The sequence below is a fragment of the Gopherus flavomarginatus genome, chromosome 24 (genome assembly GCF_025201925.1).
Source record: "Gopherus flavomarginatus isolate rGopFla2 chromosome 24, rGopFla2.mat.asm, whole genome shotgun sequence".
Classification (NCBI taxonomy): Eukaryota; Metazoa; Chordata; order Testudines; family Testudinidae; genus Gopherus; species Gopherus flavomarginatus.
The window spans coordinates 8988963-9004648 of NC_066640.1; the positions used below are offsets into that span (position 1 = coordinate 8988963).

A 15686-nucleotide genomic window follows, 5' to 3' on the forward strand; every position below is an offset into this window, starting at 1 on the left:
ATCCACTCCACAGCTGCCCGTCTGCCCTAAGAACTGGCGTAGCTCATGCTGCCGGAGTCTTTTTTTGCAGTAGTCGTATTAAGTCTGGCGAGGGGGGCTCTCGCCACCAGGTGGCCTTAGTCTCAGCAAGCTCTCTTTGCCTGAGGGAGAAAGGTGCTATTGTCCCTTAAGAAGCCTGGGGGATACCTCAAGGGCCTTCATTTTCAATTTTCATTTTGTTTAAAATTTCCTGGGAATTGATCAGTTTTTATTACCAAAAAAGAAAAAAAAATCACAGTTTTCTGGGTAAATATCAGGGTTAGTACTGAGGAATGTGAGGACAGAAAAAAAGCAACAAGTAGAGAAAAATAAGCATATTGAAAGTAAAAGCAGTTTAATGCTCTGATACGTTTCATGAACTGTACGTTAACAGTATGTGCACATGGAGGCACATGTCTGTATATGTGCATCTTCCCCACTACATTGTCCAACTTTAACAGACAGCGTCACATTTATACCAAGACTAATGTATTATTAACAGAAACACATCTACCTATTGCAGTGGATTGGATGTTCTGAACTTACTCAGTCTTTTCATGGACTGGACTGGACTGGTTCAAAATTTGAGTGAAAAGCAGGAAAACCCCAATAATAGCTTTTGTAAAACGTGGGAACTTGCTGGTAAAAATGGTTAAAAACTGGAAACAAAGGGCCATAGGGATACTCCAGTCAAGCACCTGGCTGTAATTCTGAGATTCCCTCCTAGCCCGACTCCTAGGCTGTATATTGTTTTCCTGGCTAGGGGATTGCTACAGTGCCTGGCAGCCTCCTTTCTGCACCAGAAGATGCAGAGGGGTCTCATGTATCTTTTGCTTCCTGTATACCTGCTGCCTGGTCCCCTTCCCACCCTGGTGGCTTCATTAGTGCCTTCCCAGCCTCTGCCCCACCCCAGGCTCCATATGCAATCCCACACAGCCTGGTTTCTTTCCCCAGCCTCCCCTGAAGCTACCCAATTAGCAGGCAGGCTGGCTTGTTCCCAGCCCCCTGCGGCTGGCTCTCCACCTGCCAGTTCTCCACCCAGACCTGCTCCTCCATTCTTCCCTGGACTTGCCAGCTCCACACCTTTAGGTGTTGTCTCTGCTCCCACTGTGTGTGTCCATCCCTGGGGGCAGCTATTTAAAGGGTATTTGTTGTTCTGGGTCCAGGCCACTGACCTGGGTCTTCCTTCTCACCTCCAGACAAACCATGACACAAGACACTTGGGTGGGTGAGGAATGAACCTGTGGATCTGCTCCAGTATCGTCCTCATTCTACAGAGCAGGAACCTGAGGCACAGAGGAGGAAAGTCACTAACCCAGTGAGTTAGCAGCAGAGCTGGGGTTAGAACCCAGGTCTACTTGATGACCATGCCTCTGGTCTAACTAGAGCACATTGCAGCCCTGAGCTGGGAGGCAGGCAGTGTCTCTTGGTATTCTCACTCTGCTCTTGGGTCCTAGCTAGCCCCACCCTCCCTCATTTTGTGACTCATTCTGGCATCTCGGCCCAATCCAGAACCCGCTTGTGCAAAGGTCTGTTGTGAAATGAGGCAGCTGGCACACACGCGTTTCACAGCAAATCTTTATTATCTGGACCTCAGCAAACTTGTTCCTGGATCACTGTATAGAGATTCATCTGAAAATGCTGGGTAGGTACATGTGGTCACTTTGCTTCTGGTGCAGATCTGCACCCCTCTGCTAGTCCTCAGGGATGCCTGCAGCTGTGGTTCTTATGATGATAGGCACTTTGGCCACGATTGTGTTCATGGACCAGGGAAGGTAAACTGTCCCTATCAGCTCATACCGGACTTCCATGATTTCGTTGGCTATGAGCATGCTACTGACAGACAGTAACTTGGGCAGGGAGAACATGCTGGTGATCCTTGTGACCTCAAAGGGGGCTGCCTTGGTCCTGGACTCCAGCCTCATCACTTCATTTCGATCTTCTAAGGAGCGCTGTTCTGCCCTGATGGTGTAGCCCAGGTAGAGGATGATGGAGTACAAGGCAAAAACCACCTTCCTGATGGACCTGCCTGTCTGGTTGTCGATCTCGGTCATGAAGATGATTTGTTCACCGGGAGCGAATGTGTTTTTCTCCAGGGAAATCCGGAGGATGACGAGGCCATGTTTGAAGCAGCAATGATAAGCTATGTGCTTGTCGACTTCCACCACCAAAGGGTACTGCATGGGGGTGGGGGAAGGTAGAGTACGGTGAGTGCCTATCACAGGATACAATATGATTGCCTCGGTTCCTTACACACAGGGAATTGCAGATGCAGGAGCAGAGGCTGCTTCACACTAAAAGAAATCTGCAGACACCCAAAGCTTCATGCTGCATGTGTGGCCCTTTGTACTTCGTAGAAGTGGTGAGGATAGACCTCATATCCTTCTCCACAGGCCCCTGTCACTTGAGCTATAGGAGAATTTTTGTTAGCAGTACAGGGCATATGACACACAGCTTAGCAGTCCTGATTCCATCAAGGAGAGAGCAACGGAAATGCACACAATATATATTTACACCAAATTCAGGGGAAGGCCACAAACAGGCCATTAAAAGTAGCATTTTCTCACCATCTTGATGGAGTGATTAGCATTAGGTCTCAGTAAGGCAGGCAGATTGTATGCAGTGCAAAGTTCACTCAAGGGCTCAGACCCCCAAAGCAAAAGAATAACATGAATAGTCACACTTCTCTAGCCTTTTCCATCCACAAACCTCAGAGGTTGCTACAAACAAGAATGAATGAAGCCTCATCATCCACCCTGGGGGGTAGAGAAGTGTTATCTCCTGGGGCCCACTTCAGGAAGGAAGCTGGCAGAATTTGCTGATGGTGCCATTTAAAGCAAACAACTAAAGATAGTAGTAAGGTTAGGAATCACTATAGTATTTACACCACCCCATAAACCGTGTATGGGGCTGGGGGCTGCCAATAATACAAGTGAAGTAATGAAAGACCACAGGCCTGAATCAGCACTCACTTACGCTACCGTAATTCCATTGACTTCAACAGAGTCAATCCTGATTTACACCTGAGAGTGAGAGAGCAGAGTTTGGCTCTACTGTCCAGATCTTCATTTACGCTCAGGCCCTTTTACACCACTTTGGCAGTGCAAAGGGTCCGTAGGGTAAATGGGAATCAGGCCCCATGTCTCTACCATAATGAATTTGCAGTCAAAGGGGCTAATCCTGACACATGTGAGTAGCTCTACTTACCCATTGAGTTCAGTAGGACTACTCACGCGAGTAATATTTTCAAGACTGATCCCTGGGTATATGTATAATGTAGCCATGAAATAAGAATGTGCATAATTATTGTTCAAGGAAAACGACGTGCGAGGAGGCTGTGTACTGGAAGCTTTGAGATGCTGAATGATTCAGGATCCCTTTTTTGTCCTGTACCATTTTGGCTGGGACGTTAATGTTCCCTGCACCTTTCAGATGTTCAAGTCACTATCAACTCTCTTCTCTTCTTTAGTGTTAAATCCAGTCTCTGCCCTTACGCCACGTCCTTAGGGACACTTGACACTCCTGAAAAGAAGTTATTTCATCCTAGTAGGCTCAAGTGACTCTACAGCTTCTGGCTGCCCCAGGAACCAGGGTTGCTGAGGGGGAGATTTCTCCTGACTCTGCAGGGAGCATGGATTTCAAGGCCAGAAGGGACCATTGTGATCACCTATTCTGACTTCCTGTATAACACAGGCTAAAGAACTTCCCCAGAATAATTCCTAGAGAACATCTTTTAGAAAAGACATCCCATCTATATTTAAAATTTGCCAATGATGGAGGATCCACCACGACCATTGGAAAATTGTTGCAAGGGATAATGACCCTTACTGGTGAAAATGTTTTCCTCACTTACAGTCTGAATTTGCCTAGCTTCAACTTCCAGCCTTCGGATCGTGTTAGACCTTTCTCTGCTGTATTGAAGAGCCCATTCCAGGCATTTGTTCCCCATGTAGATACTTACAATGTGTAATCAGGTCACCCCTTAAACTCCTCTTTGTTAAGATAGACTCAAGTAGCTTAATCTACTTATCACTATAAGGTATGCTTTCTAATCCTTTACTCATTTTTGTGGCTCTTCTCTGAACTCTCTCCAGTTTATCAACATCCTTCTTGAATTGTGGACGCCAGACCTGGACAGCGTATTCTAATGGCAACTGCACCATTGTCAGGAGTAAAATAACCTCTATACTCCTACTTGAGATTCCCCTGTTTATGCATCCAAGGATTACATTAGCTATTTTGGCCACAGCATTGCACCCAGGAGCTCATGTTCAGCTGATTCTCCACCAGGACCACCAAATCTTTTTCAGAGTCACTACTTCCCAACATAAAGTCCCTCATCCTGTAACTATGGTCTGTATTCTTTGTTCCTAGATGTATACAATTACATTTAGCTATATTAAAGCACATACTGTTGTGCTTGTACCTAGCTTACCAAGCAATCCTGTCCTCTTCAGTATTTACCGTTCCCCCAATTTTTGTGTCATCTGCAAACTTTATCAGTGATGATTTTATGTTTTTTTCCAGGTCATTGACAAGAATATTAAATAGTATAGGGCCAAAAACTGATCCCTGCAGGACTCCACTAGAAACCCACCCCTTACACGATGTTTCTTTGTTTACAATTACATTTTGAGACCTATCAGTTAACTAGTTTTTTAATCCATTTAATATGAGCCAAGCTAATTTCATATTGTTTAGATTTTCAATCAAAATGTCATGTGGTACCTAGTCAAATGAGTTACAGAAGTCTAAGTATGTGACATTGACATTATTAGCTTTATCAACCAAATATGTAATCTCATAGAAAATATATCAAGTTAGTTTGACAGGATCTATTTTCCATAAACCCTGGCGATTGGCATTAATTTTATTATCCACCTTTAATTTTTGTATTAATCGAGTCCTGTATTAACCGTTCCATTATCTTGCCTGAGACTGATGTCAGACTAACAGGCTTATAATTACCCAGGTCATCTCCTTTTCCCATTTAAAATATTGGCACATCATTAGCTTTCTTCCAGTGTTCTGGAATATCCCCAGTGTTCCAAGATTTACTGAAAAGCAACATTAATGGGCCAGCGAGCTCCTCAGCCAACTCTTAGAAAACTCTTGGAGGCAAGTTATTTTGACCTGCTGTCTTGACCTGCTAAATATCTAACTATAGTAGCTACTGTTTAACATCATCCTGAGATACTAATGGAAGGAGTGTCATCATCATATATGACATGACTACATCGTCTGTTTGTTTCCTAAATAAAGAACAGAAATATTTATTGAACACTTCTGCTTTTCTGCATTATTACTAATAATTATTCAAGATGCATCTGATGATGCTTATTGGCTCCTCTTAGTAATATAGCCAAGTAGATGCAAAAATTAATTCCAGTGTTTCTGTTGATTAAATCATTGTAATTTTAACAATGATCTTCAAAGGAAACAGATAATGGTTGTATGATTTTTTTTTTCTGCTTTATGATATAGAGAAGAGGCCTGGAAGTTCTTTTTCCCCCAATGCCTGTTCTTTTTTTAAACTTCCCTATAAATATCAGGAAAGTTCAGCCTGTACGCTTGAGAAAGAAGCCACAGGGAACACCTGCAGCACATCTGTTGACCAACGTGGGCTAATGAGACCACGTTACTCCAGTGCTCCATCTCTTCACTGGCTGCCAGTTGAATATCAGATTGGGCTAGAAAGCCCTGGTGGGGCTGAGGCAAATGATGCTACCAAGCCTAAAGTCATGGGGGTCCCTGTGGGATGGACTGAAATGTGAGGATGACGTTTTCCTTTTACAGTGTCACTTGATGTGGAGCCCTGAGGAATCGAAGTGTCTCCTCCTTTCACCCTGGCTCTGTTGAGGCACATCTCCTATTTCCCCTATTCTCCTCTTTAATAGGAAACTTCCAGCCACTAATTCCCCAACTGCCCTCCACAAACATACATGCTATCCTATTGCTACCCTTTACCATCCATGGAATTGCATCCCCTTAGCTGACAAGGCTGAGCAATTAGGTAGGAGAAGGTCATGCACTGACTCTTAGGCTTGGCCTGCACACCACTTTTGTACCAGGATAACAATGTCCATCAGGGGCATGACTTTTATTGTTAAGCATCTTTATACCAGTGTAACTGCATCCACTTTTGGGGGGGCTGGAGTGTACCGCTTTAAGTATACTGATGTACCTAGAAGGTCGCACATGGTACAGCACGTAGCCATGCCCTTGGAGTGCACGGCCCCTGATTCAGGTGGCTTTACTGTGGGTCCCCATATTTGTTTGAACCAGCTCCCAAGTCCTGGTCTTGCTCTCCAAAGCACCTCGTAGGCCAAACTATGTGTCTTTGGAAAAGGGGAGAGAGGAGACAATTCTAGGATCTGTGTGTAGACCACCTGTCTGGACTTATGTAGTTTTGTAAGGGCGCTCCAATACCATGGGGATGGGCCTGGCAGAAACAGCTAGCTAAACCTCATTGGGAGCAGCACTGGACCCTTACACTCTTTTTCTCTCCTCCTGTCACAGGACGAATATTCTCTATTTACCTTACCTGGGATTCTATTTTATTTGTAGGGAGGCTAGAGGAGGTCCCTTGCACCAGTAAATATTTCTTCTGCTTGGCTAAGATGAGCTCTCGGGTGGCGCAGGAGGCTTTGAGGAAGTAGGAGACACGGGCTATGTTGCTGGTGAATGTCGATGGAAGTCTATCAGGTAAGTTGAAATGGAAGTCAAAGATGTGGGTGCCTGAAGCCAGCCAGTTACCTGAAAGCCAAACGTCACTCCCTCACTTACTGAGCTAAAAGATCACCTCTTATTTATGGCCTGTCTTGCGTTCTCGATGGAATTTTTTTAATGAGGATAGCAACCCACAACTGCTTGCAAATTATTGTTAAGGGTCTGCTCCTGCCAAATGCTGAGCGCTCTGAACTTTGAATGTGGTCACTAGGCATGAAGGGTGCTCAGCAGCTTTTAAACCCTACAGAAATCAGGCAGTGGAATGAATATCTACTTCTCCTTTACTGGTGTCACTGGATACAACAAACCCTCACAGAGCCTAATTCTCCACAGCCTGGCTTTTTGTGTTTTCAGTTACACCCGTGCAAAGTAGGGGTAAAATTTCTATCAGATCACTTGCACCAGTGATAATATTTTACTTTCGCTTTGCATTAATGTGAATGACACAAGATGCAAGGCCATGGAAAACCATTTCAGTGTCTCTGCTTCTGCCTCTTTCTTAAATTCAGTTTGTAATGTAAGCAGGTGCAATTACATTTAATTTAATCGAGAGGTTTAGGAAGCCACTAAGCCGATTACCCTTACGAATGGCCCAGGATAGAGGACTCTGGAGATCTGTTGTTGGCAGCCCATACCCCGATTGGGGTGACGGGCATGAGTTAGTGAGTGAGTTCCTGCTCACACCGGGCTAAAGTTGGCCGTGTCTCACTTTGAACTAATAAGACCATCTTTCTGATACAATCCCCCACATAAATGTACTATTTTGGGATTTAGAATGCCTTTTTTTTCAGTTTAGTTTAAACTGCTTCTAAAGAGACATAAGCTAAACTGAAAAAGGCACTCTAAATCCCCAAAGAGAATGTGCACATAGGGAGTTATACTGCATTGCTACGGTGATATAATTATACTGGTATAGGACTGCTGGTAAATTCTGTGAGAGAAACCTTGAGAGTTGTGGTTTCTTAGTATCTCTGAAAATCAGGCTGTTTATTTAGGAGACTAAATATGGATTTACGTGCCTGCCTTTAGGCCCCTAATTTTGAAACATTTGGCCTTTTAGATACAGAGTTGAAAAGTGTGATAGAAGCACTGCTTGTTACTATTATGCTAAATATCGGAAAGATAATTTCACCCTAGATTTACAATAACACCTAGCACAACTTTCAACTTGTAGGAGGAATTTACTTGCCACAGCGAGAGCTAATAGGTCAAATCCAAGACTTGATTGCACATGTAGGAAAAATGACCTTTCCGGTGGGGCATAGCCTTTAAATCCTAATAGTCTAGGAGGAGTTGAAGTCTGACCATTGGAGATCATAGGTCAAATCCAAGATTTAATGCATTGACATGCAGCCTAACCTTCAACTCTTAACTGTGTAGGAGTTGTTCACAACCCACTGCTTTTATATTCCTGTAAACACTGGGGGTTAACTAATTGTGTACATAAAAACACAGTAAGACCCCGACTAATTTTCTTTACCTCCTTTGTGTAGCTCATAACTTCCCTGCCTCTCAGCAAGGATATAACAGCATAAGCTGTAGTGAGGTCTCATATTATCAAGACTTCATTATTTTTATAAAATGTATTGTGGTACACTTATCAGCACATAAATAAATTAAAAATGATAGTTGACAAAATAAATGAAGAAAGTACATTGATACCTGGTCTACACTTAAAACTTGTCTGCACTTAAAGTGCTACAGTGGTACAGCTGCATCCTAGTTCTTCATTGTAGACCAGTGGTTCTCAACCCCTGGCCTGGGGGCTGCTTGCAACCCAATCAGTGCATAGCTGCAGCCCATGTGACATCCTCAGGGCCATACAGGCACATGATAAAGCTCCATATGCAGCTCCGTGGTAAATAGGTTGAGAACCCCTAGTGTAGACACTACCTACACCGAGAGGAGGGATTCTCCTGTCAGCATAGATAATCCACCTCCCCGAGAGGTGGTAGCTACGTCAGTGCAAGAATTCTTCTGTCAGCCTAGCGATGTCTATATGGGGACTTAGCTTCATTGGTTTAACTACGTCACTCAGGGCTGTGGATTTTTCACAGCCTTGAACAATGTAGTTATGCTGACCTAATTTTTTAGCGCAGACCAGGCCTTAGAGGTTTTACTGGCATAGCTGTGTGTCATCTAGGGGTGTGATTCATAGCTATGCCAGTAAAAGTCCTAGAGTAGATGTGATTATACTGATGTAATTGTGCTTATGCTATTACAGATTATACTGACTGGGAGAACTGGCATATGTTATACTGGTATAATCACTTTTATCCCAGTATAAATGTGTTTACTCTAGAGGATTTTGCTGATATAGCTATATTGATATAACTATACCAGAAACCCCTTCCTAGTTTAGACAAGGTCTTAGTGATGCATTACTGTGACTATATGCATAGATATGTATACACACTTACTATGGGCCACATTGTGATTCCTTTCTTCACACTAAGTGGTACCTTACTCCACAATAAATCCTTAGATTTCAGTGGGACTATGCATGGTGTAAACTACTACTACGTGAGAGTAAGGGTCTCAGACTGGCTGTGATGTGCAAAATATAATCATTCACTTTAGGTCTCCTGTTTTCCTTTTCTCCTAATACGAGGACAAGGGGACATTCCCAGAAATTGAAAGGGAGCAAATTTAAAACTGATAAAAGGAAATACTTTTTCTGCACAAACACAGAACTAACCTAAGGATATCCATTACCACCATTTTTCATTTACACTTTTTAAAAAATGTAAATCTAAATAAATAAAGCCCTCACAGAAGGCAAGGGTTCAGTGGGAATAAAAGGGACTGGACTGTTACATGGATGATGAGATCATTCAGAGTTTAAAATTATACATTTTTTTTAAAAAGTGCCCAAAGTTTAGCTCCTTGCTCCAGGGCTTAAGCCAACCTCTAATCAATAAGGGTTAGGAAGAAATACTTCCTGTGCAGGTTATCACATAACTGCCTAATGAAGTGTTTCTTGCATTTTCCTCTTAAGTAGTTGGGGTAATGACAGGATACAAGGCTAGAATGATCACTGATCTGATCCAATATGGCAATTCCTGTGTTCACGAGTGCAAAATTAGTGAGGTTTTACTCTGTGTTCTTTGGCCTCTATGGTTCCAATTCCTTACCCTCTATATAGAATGTCTTTGTTTTATTGACGTAGTCAGCCTTGTTATTGCAGATAATGTTTCTGCTGTAATCCTTGTCAGCATTAGTCTCTTCATTCCACTGCAAATAGCCCCTTCCCACAAGCTCTGCCTTCACTGTGGGGTTGATCAAAGAGTTGTTAAGGGTCAGAATCACTTGGCCAGCTACGCTGGACCCTGCCAAATACACCTTTTCTTCAGGCAGCACCAGGCTAATCGATTTCACCACCGACATCGGGGAAGAACAGAAGCCAGCTCTTGTCTGTGCTTCCTAAGGATCTTGCGCGTCTGTGATGTCAAAGGTTTGTGACATCACTCCACTTCCAGTGGGTGCTGAGCAGCTGCAGTTCTGCTTGGCTTTGATAGCAGTGCCAGGTGTCCTGCAGCTTTCAGGATTTGCCCCATTAATGATGTTATTATTTAGTATTGTATTATAGTAGTGCCTAGTGGCCCCAACTGAGATCTGTGTCCCATTGTGCTGGGGCCAAATATACATTCAAAATAGACAAGACAAAGACTGGGAAGGAAAACAGAGACTAGAGCCCCAGTCTTGTGATTTCTGAGACTCTTTTAGGGATTTGATTATTCCTTAGAGAGAGGGGACACTTCAGGAAGACAGTTTGAGGGGTCATGGCCATCAGGGGAGGGCACTTGCTTATCTTTGCCAAGTTTCCTTGGAGCTTGCATGCATTACTTTTTGTCAGCAAGTGTCTTTTGAGGTGTCACGAGGAATCTGTCTGCTGAGAGGTCCATTGTTCTGCTACCCTTCGTTTCAGACTGAGTAATGCGCCATATTTCTTGCGCTTTTTATGAGCCACAGGGGAAATGCTGGGCTTTTGCCTGCAGACCAACTTTTCTTGCAGGCACTGGCCCTGCTTCCGGAAAGCAACGAAGCACATGCTCAAGTCGGTCAGGTGTTTAACTGCTTTTGATGCCTTGATTTCTTTTGCTAAACTGTTATCCTGGGAGATGAGCTGAGTAAAGGAGAGAGAGTGCATGATATCAAAGGCGTGCCCTTCAGAGAGATCTTCATGGATGGAAGGAACAGAGCCCGCTCTGAGCTGCTGGGCTCTTTCTTCTCCTTACCCCTCTGCTTTTTGTGGAAATGATATGTGTCCAGAAGCTCCTTGTCTCAGATCTCCTGTGGTACCTGAGTGGAAGGGGAGAGTTCTGCTTGCCAGGGGCAGCAGCTCTGACTAGCTGTCCTTGCAGAAGAGACCGGAAATGGGGAAAGAGAATCCATCAGGTGTTTTCCCCAGGGGGTAGACCTGTAGCTTAGGGCAGAGGTGACAGGTCAACATTTGTCATCACAATACATTGCAAGCAAGGGGGATGGAGTTCAAAGTGTAATGGACGGGAGATGGTTGCTCCATAGGCCATTACCTCGGATGACCCTTCTCACTGTGAACTAGAGTCCTGTCCTCTCCTGTGGTTTACTGCCTATAAACTCCCGGCCCCGTTGTGCGGCCTGGCTGTGCGCTGTTAAACTTCACCCCTGTTCCACCCCAGAGGAGGCAGCATTCTCCTACGGAGCGATTTCTGGCGGGACGTGGCGCTGAAGAGGGCTGAGGTGGAAGGAGTTGTGGGCATTTTACCATCCACGGGAGAGAGCTCACCGCTTCCAAAGCCAGGCTGGAATGAGCCTCAGCACCCAGGGGCTCATGCGTCTTGACCCGGGCTGGCAAGGCTGGGAACAAAGCAAGCCCCAGGCGGGATGCAGCGGCACCTTCCATCTACCGTGCTTCGGTCCCCGCATCCCAGCGCACCCACCCGTGCTTGCAGGGTGCACCCCCCTCGCTGCAGCAGCAACCCTCCCCTCGCCCCCGGGTACCCCGGGCCGGGCGTGGGCTCCTCCCCGTCTTCCTCATTCCCGCCACCAGCTACCAATCGGCAGGAGCCCGCCCCACCCTGGGCTTTTCCGCGCCAAACTCCAAAGCCAGCCGCCGGGTTCGCGGGCGGTAGCAGTCGCTGCGGGGGGAAAGCTGGGGCGAGCGGCTCCGGCTCCTGGCGCTTCCTTGGCAGCCCGTGGCACTAGATCCGGCGGCATTGCATTGAGTCCAGGAGCGGACGGAGCATCGCTTGCACACGCGCGCGCCCTTCCCCAATCTCCCATCCCATTGCAGGCACCCGATTGCGAAAGGTGAGTGTCTCGTGGTGGTCCCGCAGTGGGGCTGGCTGGGGAGGGGGTGAAGATGGCAATTGCTTATTTGCAGGAAAGGGCTTTGCAGCGTGAGCGGGGGCCAGCCTGTGGCAAATGGGAGACTCTTTGCCTCTCTCCCCACCCCTAGCAGAAACCAAGTCTTTGCAAACATCGGAGGTCCTGTAACTGTCCCAGCTGGGATGTAACCTGCAGCAGATGTTCTAGGGTGACTGATACATTTGTTTGTAAAGGATTATTTATAGCGATAAGGAGGGAGGGGAGAGGTTATCTCATCAGTGGTATCCTATAGGAAACTTGCTCAAGTATGAGATCAAGTCACTGCAAAGGTCCTGGTGCCCCTACCTCTTTTGAAATACCAACGCGGAACGGAGCAACTTACGGTTTTTGTTTTTGCATATTTTTAAAAGTTTCTTGTAGAAGGGAGGAGCCATTCGCAGATTGCTTATTCAGTGACAGCAGCTAGGAAGCAGGGGATCCCCTGAGCCCGCCTCCCAAGTGCAAACAGAGAGAGGGCAAGCCTATGCCAAAAAGTGCCTTGCTATAGCAGAAAATGCCAACGGGCAGGGAGACATTTTGAGACTCGCAGGGTGTTTATAATGTCGATATTTAGAAGATGGGATCTTGCTCGTACAAGGAGCATCTATCTGCTGTGGGCTGCCCAAACGGTGGGATACACACACAGTAGAGACAGTCCCCGTCTTTTAAGCAGTCTGTCTTTTCCCCAGCTCAGTCCTTTACCCGCAAACTATAACTGGTTCATGGTATGTCAGTAGAGTTAAAAATTGTGTGCTCCCAGGTATGGCATAATAAACGGATTCTACCTTTTCCCGTCTCCAAGTACAAGTTCTCTGTGCCTCAGCCCTGAAATGCAATGGAAAGGCTGTCTGAAGAATGCAATCGGTTTTTATTTTTAAAGCCTGTTTTTAGAGAGGTTAATAGGTTTAGGTAACCAGCTGGCAGAGTCTTCACCGTTTCAGAAAGTGAACACTCCATTCCTGCTGCCGGGTGCTGAGGTGGAACCCAGAAATCTTGCAGTTATATGTGAAATTCATTTTAGGGACCGGTGGGGAGGGTGGGTTTGCAGATTGTATTGGGTTGCCATTGCATGCACAACTTGGAAATACCTCCTTCTGAGAAAATAAATCTAAAATAATTGAAAGTTTAAAATGCCCTATTCCCGGGTGGCATTGAGAGCTTGCCTGTGATTTGAGCTCTGTACTTAGAGAGAGCTCTCTGGGTCTACATGTTTATTGGCAGTGAATGACAAACAAGGAACTCCCTCCCAAGTTCACACAGGGACCAACTTACTGTTAAAAAGGTGTCCTGCTGTTCTGAGGTTCTAAAATTTAAACCGCACATGGTCACGTCTTTCTACCTCACTAACTCTCTACTTCCTTGAAGAGGATTTGCAGATCGCCATAGACTACCCTCAGATGTGCAGTTTACATTCCCCTGTCCCCACCTCCGCAAGTACTCCCTGATAGTATGTAGGTGTTTGTTTTAAAAGGCCTCCCTTGCCCCTAGAAATAGAATTACAGAAGCTGGCGGCAGCACAGCTTTTGTGGTCTCTGCATGCACTTGGAGGACTGCTGACCACATTCACCATATGCTGCCACTGAATATGCAAACAAGTTTCCCCTCATCCTAAGTGCAAGTTGCAATGGACACAGAGTTCCTATACACTGGTCCCTGAGATGCAAACGTGGGAACAGGCCTTGTGACTCTTCCACTTGTTCATTCTTAACCTATATAGTATGGGCTTTTTGGGGGTGCTGGTGGAGGAAATTGGATTTGCACAAGACAAATTAATTGTCAGCCTATGACAATTTGGAAAGGAACGTTGCAAAATATAAAGGGAGCGTGGGGCAGATAGATTTGCACCCTCAGTGGCATCTCTGGTTGCCTATTCCACGGGCCAGGCCCTTGCACCCCTTCTCGCTGACCCTTTAGAACTGCCCCTTTAAAAAGCCTGGCAGCTGTCTTCTTTTATTTACATAACCACGCGAGATGTGTGTAGTGGGGGGGAAACTCCGCGAGATTTAAGAGAGCGTTTCAATTGTGGCGCGAGATACAGTTGGCGCGCGGTGCCTGCCCGCGAGGAGGGAGACGGATGGCCTGGCGCAGCCTAATCAACTAGGTTGCGGGGAGGGGCGGGCTTTTAGGTCGTTGGCCAATCGGCGTTGAGGCCGGCCGGCTGCGAGCCAATAGTTTGGGAGGAGAGGGCGGGTCCTCGGAGCGGAGGGAGGGTTAGGGTGAGAGGTCTCATTGATTCGGTGGCTGAAGAGCGAGCGTCGCCCCCACTGGCTGGCCCCCAAGTTGTGACTGAGGTGGGCGTTTGGGAACGTAGCGAGCGGCCGGGGTGGGTTCAGGGCCTGGGGTGAGGGCTGCCTCCCGCAGCGGGAGTGGCCGGCTTGGGGAGATCTCCGGGGGGGCTGGTCCTGGGTTGTTTCCGGCGCTGGGGGTGTCCGGCCGGCCGGGGTGCGAAGGGCTGAGGCGGGATGGTCCCTAAGCGCGGGAGGGGGGGGAGTTAAACGTCTCCCTGGAGCGCGGTCTCGCGGAGAGCTGCCCCCCAGGATGGGCGGGGGGGGCGGTGCCAGGCGGGTCTGCCTGCAGGATCTGGGTGTGGAACCAGCCCTAGACCCGCCCCCCCATCCTGGGACATCCCTGTTGCTAGGTGAGTCACCCGCTCCCCCTTCGTCCTTGGCAGAGCCGCCACCATGTGGATCCAGGTGCGCACCATGGATGGCAAGGAGACCCACCGGGTGGACTCGCTCTCCAAACTCACCAAGGTGGAGGAGCTGCGGCTGAGGATACACGAGGTGTTCGGCGATGGCGTGGAACCTGACAGGCAGAGGCTCTTCTACCGGGGCAAACAGGTACCTGCTCTGTTCCCTTTCTTAATGTAATGAATCGGCGCCCTCCTAAACCCCCCCTCACATTCCTCTCCCCATAGCGCGTGGGGGTGAAACTCCCACCTTCTCTATCCCCTGGGCTGCATGACATCAGACAAGGACTCCGCCTTAAACTGTGATCAAAGAAAGTAACAAGTCTAAGGGTAGTGTTAGATGTTCCCACCCCGCTGGAGTGACCAAACAGTACAGTACTATACAAATCATTACTTTAACATTCATTCACATCTCCTCTTGCTCTTCTGATGTTTATGTTGGCAAAGCACTGTGGCTTTGAATTCACTAAAAAAAGTAGTGTTAATGTTGTGACAGCCTGTACCCCATAATTCACCCTTTTACAGAACTATGATACATTTTGTACAAAGTATACCTCGTGAGATATCATTTGAAAACTCATAATGTGCTGATTATTATTGTTGTCCTTTTAAAACTTGTGGCAACATTGCATGTACAGTTATAGGATTCCTCTGTTTGGAGTTATTAAGACATGTTTCATGTCTGAGAGGAGCAGCCACAAATTAGGTGTCAACAAAGGACCATCACCTGGTTATGTGGCTATTCTTTGGCAGGGGAGGTGGGTGAAAATCTAAATCATGACAAAACAGCTGAGGGTTCCTGTCCAGATAGACTTTGTCTCCATAACCTCAGCTGGAGATGTTTCTCGAAGAGAGAGAACTATAAGAGGAGAGGGGAGATGCCCCAAATTATTCCTCTCTT

General features: G+C 46.5%; 2 protein-coding genes across 2 annotated transcripts in view; one reads left to right on the top strand and one right to left on the bottom strand.

Annotated features, from left to right (window-relative positions):
* Positions 1–1712: 1712 nt before the first annotated feature.
* On the bottom strand, positions 1713–10134 carry ARRDC5 (arrestin domain containing 5). Its single transcript, XM_050934237.1, has 3 exons — positions 9882–10134; positions 6563–6774; positions 1713–2195 (listed from the first exon to the last, which is right to left on the bottom strand). The coding sequence occupies exons 1-3, from the start codon at positions 10132–10134 to the stop codon at positions 1713–1715; spliced, it is 948 nt and encodes a 315-aa protein (XP_050790194.1).
* A 1735-nt stretch (positions 10135–11869) lies between these two features.
* The window catches only part of UHRF1 (ubiquitin like with PHD and ring finger domains 1), a 28469-nt gene continuing 24652 nt past the window's right edge, over positions 11870–15686 (top strand). The window contains exons 1-2 of the mRNA XM_050934425.1: positions 11870–12039; positions 14768–14936. Coding sequence (XP_050790382.1) covers positions 14778–14936 — 159 coding nt within the window. The 5' untranslated portion in view covers positions 11870–12039; positions 14768–14777. The remainder of the gene's footprint in view (positions 12040–14767; positions 14937–15686) is intronic.

Coding starts and splice junctions, on each gene's coding strand:
- ARRDC5 (XM_050934237.1), bottom strand. CDS start 10,134: ATGTCGGTGGTGAAATCGATTAGCCTGGTGCTGCCTGAAGAAAAGGTG. Junction 6,775..9,881: donor AAAGACATTCTATATAGAGG/GTAAGGAATTGG, acceptor TTTGGCTTTCAG/GTAACTGGCTGGCTTCAGGC. Junction 2,196..6,562: donor CAAATAAAATAGAATCCCAG/GTAAGGTAAATA, acceptor ACCCCCATGCAG/TACCCTTTGGTGGTGGAAGT.